This window comes from Vulpes vulpes, chromosome 11 (genome assembly GCF_048418805.1).
Source record: "Vulpes vulpes isolate BD-2025 chromosome 11, VulVul3, whole genome shotgun sequence".
Lineage (NCBI taxonomy): Eukaryota > Metazoa > Chordata > Mammalia > Carnivora > Canidae > Vulpes > Vulpes vulpes.
In genome coordinates this window covers 77,183,247-77,194,797 of record NC_132790.1, presented here as the reverse complement: position 1 = coordinate 77,194,797, position 11,551 = coordinate 77,183,247, and the positions used below count along the sequence as shown (strand labels likewise).

The following is an 11,551-nucleotide window of genomic DNA, read 5'->3' as shown; positions in this document are numbered from 1 at the left end:
GCAATCTTTGGTGTCCCTTGACTTGTGGGTGCATCACTCTGATCTCTTCATCTTCACACGACATTCCTCTTGTGTGTGTGTCTGTGCCCAAATCTCCCCTCACATAAGGACATCAGTAATGTCGAGTTAGGGTTCACCTTAATAATCTCATCTTACTTGATTATCAGCAAAGTCCCTATTTCCAAATAAGGTTGCATTCCTAGGTACCAGTGTACAGGACTTCAACATCTTCTGAGCAGACACAGTTCAACCCATAATAGAACACAGGTGAGAAAGAGGAGAAAGATGACAGGGGACAGGGGCCATCAGACTGTATCCAGCCCCGGACAGGGGCAGGGTAGCCCCTGAGACTTTGGGCAGTGACAGAAGGGACATCTTGAGGGTAAGTCTCATTTCTTTATTTTTTTTTAAGTTTATTTATTTTTTTGGCAATCACTACACCCAACAGGGGCTTGAGGCCATGACCCCAAGATCAAGAGTCGCATGCTTTTTTGACTGAGCCAGCCAGGCTGGGAGGAATAGGCAAAGAAGACTAAAAGGACTTTGTGTTGTGTTTGGGGATCGATGGCTTGGTTGGTTTTGTTTCTGAGCAGAAGACATCAAGCAGAAAATTCCAGCTTCACGAAAACAGAAGCTAAGAGCCAAGGTTCTATTCTAGACTGAGGATGCATTGCTGACATCTGGGTGCTGAAGGGGAGGCTCCACCTGAGAGAAGATGAGCCATCAGCAAAACAACACAACCACGAGACAGGAGTTAGGATGGGACAGAGCAGCATACGTAGAGGGTCCCAGTGGCTTGGAGCCAGGAAGGCCTACGGCTCCCTCCACTCGGGATGACTCCGCCCATGGGAGAAGTATATGGGAATTTTATTTCATTCTGAGCAGATCAAGTATCATCCCATGATTCTGGGCTGTGTGGAATCCTGTTAGGGCTGATCAAAATCCCGAAGTCTCAGAGGCCATGCAGACCTCACTTGAATCAGAATAGCTAAGTTGTTGTCCCTATGTTCATTCAACAAATATTTGTTGAGGGCCCACTCTATGTCAGACACAGCCCTCTGGGGAAACAGCAATGAAGAAACAGGTGGAATGGCTCTCCTTGTTGAGCTTACCATTTATGGGGGTGGGATGGGGGCATCAACAACAAAGAACCAAGTTTCTTACTTACCAAGTGTTGGGGAAATCCACAGAGATCCTCAGAGAGCAAGGCAAGAGGACAGAGAGCGCCATGCGTAGATGGAGGGGCTTCTGGTGTGAAAAGGTGAGTCAGGAGAGGCTTCACTGACTAGGTGACATTGGAGGAAACACTGAAGCAAGTTAATGAGCCTTATGGCTGGCTTTCTGGGGAAGGCGCAGTCAAGCAAAGGATTGGCCAGGTAAAGGCCCTGAGGTGGGAGGTGGTCGGTGAGTTTGTAACCTCTATTGCTGGAGAAGGTGGGGGAGGGTGTTCTGCTCTGAGGCTGGAGACTGCATGTTCCTTGTTCTCTGAAAGCCTCCCAGATTCATCCTTGTTAACCTCAAAATGTCCCAGAAATTCTAAATTACATCTCCCAGAGTGCCTGCCTCTTGAACCTGAAAGCCATAGAACTCCCACCCCAGTATACCCTGATGTGGGATTTGGAAAATATGGTCCAATCTAGCCATCTTTACTGCTGTCCATTGGGACACTATGCTAGGCTATGAAGGACAATCACATATAACCCACTATGTCACCTCTGGTTCTGAATGTCTTCAGGGAAAACACACACATACATGCATGAGCTTGAGCTCTGGAAGAAGCAAGTGATTCAAAGGGAAAAACATTTTTTTTTTCCATGAGATGTTTAAGCTCACATTCTAAGATCAAAATCAAAACAGAAACAATGAGCAATTCATTTCAGGAATTCCCTAATGGCAGTTTTTCCGCCACTCACCCCTGGTTACTGGGCTGCCTTGCAGTTCTGCAGTCATCAGAAGAAACACACCTCACAGTGATGGTTAGTCACCCTGAATCAGCTCTTCCAGCCAGCAGCCCAGGGACTCCGAGCATGCTGCATTCCCTTCTCTCTCCCATCTACAACCCCGCCTTGGATCTCATGGATTCAGACACTATCCCTGTGCTGCTTTACCATCGGCAGGCCAGAGCTCCCCTCTGACCTCCAGCTAGTGCATATCCTGCTGCCCACCCTTCATCTCCCCTCTGCTCTCTGTAAGACATTTCAAACTTGACATGGTCCAAACAGCCGCTGTCAGACATCCCCTTCTACCTACTACAGTCCTTCCCTATCTTGGTCGATGGCAACTCTGTCCTTCCAATTACCAGACCGAAAACTTGAAATCATCCTTGACTCTTCTTTCTTTTACAACAGATATCAATTCATTAGCAGGTTCTATAGGATCATCCTTGAAATATGCCTGCTGGGGATCCCTGGGTGGCTCAGTGGTTTAGTGCCTGCCTTCGGCAAGGGGCGTGATCCTGGAGTCCCGGGATCTAGTCCCACATTGGGTTCCCTGCATGGAGCCTGCTTCTCTCTCTGCCTGTGTCTCTGCTTCTCTCTCTCTCTCATAAATAAATAAATAAATAAATAAATAAATAAATAAATAAATAAAATCTTTAAAAAAATATATATGCCTGCTGACTGCTCCTCACCACCTCCAAAGAGGCCACTTTGGTCCACACCTTCACCATGTCTTGCTGCAACAGTGCCTGAGTTGGTCTCCCTGCTTCTGCCCTTTGCTCACCCAGTCTGATCCCGAAACAGCAGCCAGAGTGATACCATTCAAATCTAAGTCAATTGTGTCTGTCCTCTGCTCACAACCCTCCAAGGGTTCCCATCTCACTCAGAGGAAAGAGGAAAAGCCAAAATCCCTACAATGCCCTCCTCCGAGGTCCTACATGATCCCTCCTCACCACTTACCCCCCACCCCATACCTCTCTCATCCTGTTCTTCATCACACTCTGCCCTCCTCACTCCATTCCTGCCACTTAGGTTCTCTGTTGCTCCTGGAAAGGCCGGCATATGCTCGCTGCAGGACTCTTGCATTTGCTATCCCCTCAGCCCCAAGTGCTCATCCCCATATAACTGCCTGGCCCTCCTCTTTATACAGATGCTAACTCTTCTGTGAAACCTTTCCTTGCCACGCAGTGTCCCTTGTCAACTCCCATCACATGCTCCCTAGCCCTCCCCTGCTTCACTTTTCTCCTTAGCTCTTATCAAACCACCTGGCCCACTGCATTTTTAAATTAATTATCTGCCTGTCTCTCTAGCTAGAATGTCAACTCCATGAGGCACAAATTTTGGTGTTCTACTCATTGTTGGATTTCCAGCCCCAGCACAGTTTTGGCACATAGTTGGTGCTCATTAATATTTGTTGGTTGAATTTAGGAGGTTTCACAACTGAAGGAACATGCCCCTTCTCTCCTGATGGTTCCCCTTACTGGCCGTGTACAGGAGGCATTACAAGCTCTTGGGGGCAGGAGGGGCTTATAGGAGCATCTCCCCCCAGCTTCCCTGATTTTCAGAAGGATGAGGACCATGGTCCTCAAGAAGGAGGGAGACTTCAGCCTAACTTTCCAGATCACTTGTGGGAGGCTGAGGGTGCAAATAAACAGTTAGCTGTTTACATCTATGTCACAGATACAGCCCTTCTGAAATCAGGAAGGAATACTCTTTCCTGCCCCTGTGGGTGGGGAGAGAAGTCTTCCTATGAACGAGATTCAAATCTGAACTCCTGGGATGTTCCTGTTTGGGTTTGGTCCTGGCAGTGACAGTGTTTATTTTGCCCCGGAGCTGTGTTCCGTGGGATTGTGCAAAGCCTGGGAACAGTGAGGGCATTAGGACCAGGAGCGAGGCGCACGCTTGGCTCCGATGTGTCTGGCAGAGGGCTCTCAGCTGAGTTCAGAGCTATGTGTGAAAGGAGATCAGGCGCTGCCTGCCGGCTTCACATCTGTTGATCTGACCTGACTTGAAGCGTCCAAAGGAGGACGACTGTCAGCTCTGCTGGACCGAGGACCCACCAGCTCCCCCCAAGACATCGCATAGCAACCTGACCAATCATGCGAGGGGGGGAGATGAAACACGTGGGACTAGACACCTGAGCAGAATGGAATAATTTTTTTCCCCAAGGAGATAAAAGGGGTAAAAGGGGCAAAACAATTCCATTTGAAGACCCTGTGAATGGGCTTTCAGGAGGCAATTAACAGAAGTCCACTCAGAGAGGAGCCAGGGTGGGACTTGGGTCCCGTGGCTTTCTGATTGTAAGTGGAAGTCACTCTTACACAGATGTCAGATGGGGGGGAAAGGAGCAGGTTAAGTGACCAGGAAAAAACTTCCAGGTGGAACTAGGAAGCCAGGTTCTCCTGCAAGCCCGAAGGAACCTGGAGCAGGAGGAGGCAGCGAACTCGAATATGACCTGTTGCATTTGGCAAGTTCCAGCAACATGCTCCTAAGGAAGCGATGCAGGCATGGACCGTGCAGACTGCAGTTCCTGCTGCTCTTGCTGATGCTGGGGTGCGCGCTGCTGATGGTGGCCATGCTGCACCCTCCCCCAATCGCCCCGCACCCTGCGCCCACAGCCCGGGCCGCCCAGCGCAGCCTGGATGCTGGGTATCGCCTGGACTTCGGGGAATCCCAGGAATGGGTGCTGGAGGCCGAGGACGAGGGCCAAGAGTACGGCCCCCTGGAGGGCCTGCCCCCCTTTATCTCACTGCGGGAGGATCAGCTCCTGGTGGCAGTGGCCTCACCCAGGGCCAGAAGGAACAAGACCCAGGGCAGGAGAGGTGGGAGCTACCGGCTCATCAAACAGCCGAGCAGAAGGCAGGATGAAGAGGCTCCAGGGAAGGACTGGGCAGCCGAGGAGGAGGAGGATGGGGAGGTAGCTGAAGATGAGCTGACCCCGCTGAGCCTGGAGGAGGCGCTCAGTGCCCGCATCCCCCTGCAGAGGGCGCTGCCCGAGGTACGGCATCCACTGTAAGTAAGGCCCTGGCTTCCCTTCCCCAGATCCCCAGGCCCGTTATCTGCGGAGGACTCAGGGATGCCAACTTTCTCCACTCTGCCTCCACCGTCCTTAGGGCAGCAATTCCCAGCGTGTGGTCCCTGGACTAGTGGCAGAAGCATCACCTGGGGACTTGTTAGAAATGCAGAGTCTCAGACCACATTCCAGAACCACTGAGTGAGAAACTCTGGGTGAGTCCAGTGATTTAACCAGGTGCGAAAAGGAGGGCCCCTTACTTGCTCTTCGCTTCCCCATCCTGGTTCTAATCCTGTCTCAGGATTATCAGGTCAAACAGCCTTATCCATACAACACATAGTGAGCCTGGGTAGATGTTCTCCAACCTACCTTCCAGCTCCAACATGCTGCCTCTGATACTTTTGATATTATGATTGTTGTTATTGTTTGCTTTCATTTTGGGCCAAAAGAGCAATTGAAACTAACATTTATGTGACTCCTACCATGTGCCTGGTTTTAATCTAAGAGCTGTTCATATATTAGTCCTTACAACTCTGTAAGATGAGTGTATCACCATCAGGCTTATTTTATAGGTATGAAAACAAGGCACAGAGAAGTCAAGTAACTTGTCCAGTCACACAGCTAGCAGGTACCAACGCAGGGTTTTGAATCCAAGAAGCTCCAGTCTCCTTGGACTGCCACTCCATGCTGCCCTCCTTAGTCTACTAGAGTAAGAGCACAGTCCCAGTGCCCAGGGGCTAGAATGCTGTGCAGATGCAGCCTAGCCTGGGAGTGTGGTCCCACCACAGAAGGCAAGCTGGGAAGTGTGACAATATGCAGGCCGGACCCAGGGAGTTGCAGAGCTTGCTTTGTACATCCCCTGTCCTCCCCAACCATCACCATGGCTGGCTGCAGAGGAGGGCTCTGGTCCAGCATCCAGGGCCAAGGCAGCTGGTTAATTCGGGGAAGTCCCATCTCTATAAGCCACTGCTCTTCCTAGAGCCCAGAGAGTTTCCCTGCGATCAAACACATGTTTTGAACTTCTAGGTGAATGGATCCATGTAGAGCTGCAGTCAAGAGCAAAACCATGTACTCCTCTGATCCCTGGTGTTCCTGTTGGTCTCACTGTTGGGCACTCACCCTCAGGGTAATGCAAATGCAGGTCTGCCCCTGAGAGTGGCTCCTTAGATTGTGTTGCGGGTGTGTGGGGGTGCTCACTCATTTTACCCATCCCAACCCTGCTGCTCCAACTTCAGGTCTTGGCTTAAAAAGCTCTTTTTGGGGTTCCTGGGGGAGCTTAGTCAGTTAAGCATCTGTCTTTGGCTCAGGTCATTTTCCCAGAGTCCTGGGATCAAGCCCCACATTGGGCTCTTTTCAGGAAATTTCCAGGCCCAGCCAGGTCCACGCCAGTGCAATTTTGTGCTCTCAGAAGTTTTAAATATACTACAACCAAAGCTAAATGGTTACTAATGTTTGTTCCATGCTCAGGTCTCTTCCATGCAGACAGTAAAGACATGATGGCTTAATGAAGAATATATTGTTTTCAGATTCTTTGGATACATTTTTTCTTTGGCCTAGAATAGGAATGAATGTCCTCCTTTTGCCAGTAAGAAACATTGCTGGCAATGAAATATCAAACAGGAGGGTCTCAGGCTACCTACAGGTGTGTGTGTGTGTGTGTGTGTGTGTGTGTCTGCCTTATGCAACTGTGCTGTGCATATGCATATCTGTGTGTGCATTGTATGTGTGTGTTTGTGCATGTGTATGTTGTGTATGCATTGTGTTGTGTATGCATTAAACAGATTGTATATGTGTTGTGTGTAGTATATGTATGTGGTACATTATGTGGTGCCTGTGTGCCTAGTGACTGCATGTGTTGTGGTGTGATGTGCATAGGTATGAGTTATATGATGTGTAGTCACATATGCATGTGTGTTGTGGATGTGTTCATGTTCTCACATGTATGTGCACATTAATGTATGAAGTGGCACATGTGGTACTTGTATGACCACACATGTTTTACACATGGTGTGACATGCATTGTGCATGTGTGTGTTGTAATTGGGGTTTTGTTTTGTTTGTGTTTTTGTGGTATACTAGTGCATGATACTCTGTTGTGACTGTGTTACATGTGCATGATGTGCTTGTGTGACTGTGGGTTACATGTGTTGCACATGTGTGGTAAAAACTTATTATTTGAGTTGTATATGTGTATGTGTGCTATGTATGCTATCCATGCAGTGTGAAGTGCATGAGTGTTTGTGTGCATGTGGTACAAGTATGGGTGAATTTTGCAGCATGTGTGTTATGTGCCTGTACATAGTACATGTGCGTATTGTGTATGCTGTGCATGTGGTGGTGTGAGTTTACAGACTGCTCCTGTTCCTATAAAGTAGAAATTTTATTTTGCATGAACGTGCAGTTATTCAAGATTAGGGTAAAGGATAGACAAGGTATAGTAGCTATCTTTAAATATACACTCCTAAGCAGTATTTTACATGTTTGTGGGTACATGTGTGCACACACATTTGGTGTGTGTTGCATGTGTGCAACACACATTTGGTGTGTGTTGCATGTGTGCATTGAGTGTGTTGTGTGTATATTATAAATGTGTTGGGCAAGTTGTGCACATGTGTGTGCAAGTGTGTTACAGGTGTTATGCCTGTGGTGTGAAGTGCAGGGGTGTGTGTTGTGCACGTGTGGTGTGAATGTGGGTACATTTTGTGTCATGTGTACAATATGCACTGATATGTGTGTATGTGTGTGCACCGCTTCAGTGGTTGCCTCTTCAAGCCAGGGTAACCAACTTGTCTCAGTTTGTCTGGGACTTTCCCGGCTGAGAAACCCCTCAGTCCCAGGCAAACAGGGACAGTTGGCCTCCCTGTGCCCAGCCTGCCCTGGTCATCACAGGCCAGCTGTCAGCTCTGTGTAGAGGTATGTGGCACCCTCTGCTGGCCCCAGCCACTCCATGCAGCCTGTGTGGCTGGGGCCTGGGCCCCCAGCTTCTTGGCTCCCCTCTGCAGTCCAGTGCTGGTATCTCCCCTTGGGGCCCCTCTCAGGACACACAAGGGGTTATCTACAAAAGTGAGGCAATAACCCCCTACTCTCCCTCCAGGTTGACACGACTTTGCTTCCCTCACCACTTTAAAACTAGGCCCAAATACAGCTCATAAAAGAACAGCCATGTGTTAAGAATACAGCTGTATGCACTGCTTTCCCACTAGGGCTAGGAGAATTCTGGAAATCCCAGTGCCTCTGTCTTCAGCTGTAGTGTGCTAAGCACCTCCCATCCCAGGGTGTCCTACAAGCCTGTCCTAACCCAGACAAGTCCTGTTGGCCCCAATTCATGCATCAAAATCTCCAAACCAACTCTGGCCTTTGCTTATCACCCCCACCCGTACCCCCCAGGCCATAGGTTTTCTCTGAGGACCTCTAGGAAGGTCATTTTGAAAATAGGCATGCAAGGAAATCAGTAATGATGCAAAACCAAAATAGAAAAAAAAAATCAGTGCAAACAATCAAAAGGCAGGCCCTGAAAATAAAGGCCAAATTATAGTGAACATTCATCTGAGCACTTACTATGTGCTAGGGCCCCTGCTAAGTGGTTTTCATTCATTTAATCTTCATAATGAACCCATAAGCTAGATCCTATTATCGTTCCCATTTTATGGATGTGAAAACTGAGGCACAGAAAGGTGAAGGGACTGAGGCCAGGTTACCTGACCAGGTGTGTCTGGCACCAAAGTCATGTTCTTAACTACCTGGGTAGTTGGGCTGAAAGCATTTCAAGTTTTTCAAGTTTTCCACTTACAAATTTAGGGAGAACTCCCATGGGTCCACAGGAAGACACGGAGGAGGACATCTGTCACAGTGTCCTTGGGCGTACTAAGGAGTGGGAAGCCACCGGAGCACATCATCAGAGGGCGCTAGGGGAGCTGGGTGCAGCCCCAGAGGTACTTTGCGGGAGGGAGAGGCCACAGACTGGGCGCACAACAGTGATGGAGGGAGGCCTTTAAGCACCACACGGAGCGTAGCAAGTAAGATGCAGAAAAGAGGTCCATGGCATGACATCCCTGGGAAATGTGAGCTCCATGCACACTAACCAGTACATTCTTTATAAGAACACATGAAGCCCCATAGACTGGCCATGCTATGGGGAGGGCAAGATCCTGGGGACACGGGTGGGACCAGAAGTGAATGAATACATAGATGAAATAAAGAGCCCCAGTCTGAAGATTAGGGTTGACTCAGTCCCTCAAAGCTGCCGTCCACGAGGGGGTTGGGGAAGAATGGGTCTTGCCCCACTCAGCCTTGTGTGGCATGACGGCTTTCAAGGCTCTTCTAGGCCTAGCTTTCCTTTGATCGTCCTGGCATCCATCATGGGGCCACTGATTGCCAGGATCAGAGGCTTCTGACTGAGCCTGGTCCAGGCAGTGGCCCTCGAACCTGAGTTCACGTGGGATCACCTAGAGGGCTTACAAAAATGCAGATTCCTGGCCTCCCCCCCTACAGTGCCTGACTCAGTAGGTCAAGGGTAAGGCCCAGGAATTTGGTTTCTACAAATTTCCTGGGTGATGCTCATGCTGCTGATCTGAGGACACTCTCTATACCTAACAGGCTAGACAGAGCTGCACTTCTCGAATTTTAAAATATGTGTAAACCCCCCTCCCCGCCCCCACTCCGGGGATCTTGTTAAAATGCACAGTCTAATGTAGTAGGCCAGGGGTTCAGCCCCAGATGCTACACTTGCATCAAGCTCCCAGCTGGTACTGGTGCTGCTCGTCCACAGACCACATTTTTGAGCAGCAAGAGGCTATATCACTGGTTCACCCAAGTATGTACTTGTCAGATTCCCCAGTATTGCTTTTTTTAAAATGTAGATTTTCAAGCGTCTTTGCTGGAGACTCTCCATAGTTCAGAGTTGGAGGGCAGTGATCTGATTTTTAAAAGTTAGTTTGGGGAACTGCTGATATAGACAGCGAGTGAAGAGGGAGTAGAGTTCTGGAAGATTCCATGGAGGAGGTAGTCCTGGGATTGGAAAATAGAAAAGAGAGGCAGAGAAGAACACAGTCCCCTTTCACGACCCAGAGTTTTGTACTTAAATATAAATGTCAGCTCCATACCTGGCTTTGCACTACCTACTTGCGTCAATTTATAACTTGTGTTCTATTTTGGTCCATGTTTCCCTGGTTTATATCCCCACAACTGTGACTAACTCATATACCCAAAGAACAGCGGACCTGGGGCTGAATCCCAGCCCCAGCTCTTACTGGGGGACCCTGGGGGACCACTCAACTTCTGTATGCCTCAGTTTCCTCTAAAATGTAGCTAAAATAACAGCCTTGAGTGGGGTTGTAGGTTGAATGAGATAGAATGTGTGATGACTTCCCCTCTCTGTATTCAAGTCCAAACAGAAGTTGTCCTTATCATATTCTTGAGCATAGGGCCTAGGAGTGAAATGAGAAATGGAGAAAAGTCAGAGCAGGCAGCTGTGGACATCACGTCACTGTCCTATCTCTGATCAAAGAGTTATTTTCTACCCCCACGGGCTGCGAAATCATCACAAACTCTGTGGCACATTGGAATTACCTGCTAAGTGTTAAAAACTACTCATACTGGGGTCCTACTCCCAGAGATTCCTATTTAGCTGGCCCGGGGAGGGCCTGGGCCTCCCCAGGTGGTTGTGATGCACAGCCAGGGCTGAGAACTGGGGCTTCGAGGCACCAGGTGGGCAGTGGCATTTCACAGCAGGTGGAGAGACACAGGAAGGGTTTCTCTCCTTTGTTCCCTCCCTCCTGTCCAGAGGCCACTTTGGCAGCAGATTTGTTGTCAACATAGGGCGCCTGGGTGGCTCAGTGGCTGAGCATCTGCCTTTGGCTCAGGTTGGGATCCTGGGATCCTGGGATCAAGTCATGCATTGGGCTCCCTGCAGGGAGCCTGCTTCTCCTTCTGCCTATGTCTCTGCCTCTCTGTGTCTCTCATGAATAAACAGTCTTTAAAAATACAAAAAGATTTGTTGTCAAGGAGAGGGTTGTGTCTAGTGTACCTTCCTGTCTGGTCAGTTCCCGGCAGGCAGGGAGCCACCCCAGGCTGACTCCCTACCCCTTTGTTGGCTCTGACACCTGGGCTGCAAAAGGCAGAGAAGACAGCTGGCAGGCAGGCATCAATAAATCTGAGCAAGTGGCCACGGCCCTGGGACAGGGGCAGGGAGGGGAGGGCAAGAAGCAGCAGGCTGGGGCAGACAGCTAGTGCTGGGACTCAGCTTATCCACCCTCCCAACCAGGAAGGGAGGGAAGACAACCCAGTGTGGACAGTCGGAGTGCTGGCTCCGAGTCCTGGCCAGCCGAGTCACAAAGGGAATACACACGTTCCAAGCTGTCACTCCTCAAGCCTAGCGCAGCCATGGCTGGGAGCGCTGCCCCCCACCCACCACCCCTCCTGGATCTCCACCCTGGATCTGTCACCCCTCAGTGGGCTTGTGGTATAGACAAGCTGACTATAACTCTCTGAGATCAAATGTACTCCTGGTAGTCAATGCATCAGTCTTCATTGTGCTTCAGGTGAGGCTTGGGGATCAGATCAGAGGTGGTTAACTCCCGTCTTATCTTTTTTAATCCTTAGG

At 49.5% G+C, this 11,551-nt stretch overlaps 1 protein-coding gene and 1 long non-coding RNA gene across 2 annotated transcripts in view; one reads left to right on the top strand and one right to left on the bottom strand.

Moving 5' to 3' along the window:
• Positions 1-314: 314 nt before the first annotated feature.
• On the bottom strand, positions 315-3,017 carry LOC140594528 (uncharacterized). Its single transcript, XR_011995392.1, has 3 exons — positions 2,912-3,017; positions 1,169-1,285; positions 315-705 (listed from the first exon to the last, which is right to left on the bottom strand). It is a non-coding gene; the product is annotated as an uncharacterized lncRNA (long non-coding RNA).
• A 619-nt stretch (positions 3,018-3,636) lies between these two features.
• Positions 3,637-11,551, top strand: part of GALNT15 (polypeptide N-acetylgalactosaminyltransferase 15) — a 48,728-nt gene continuing 40,813 nt past the window's right edge. The window contains exon 1 of the mRNA XM_026006450.2: positions 3,637-4,949. Within this exon, the coding sequence (XP_025862235.1) occupies positions 4,420-4,949 (530 nt within the window). The 5' untranslated portion in view covers positions 3,637-4,419. The remainder of the gene's footprint in view (positions 4,950-11,551) is intronic.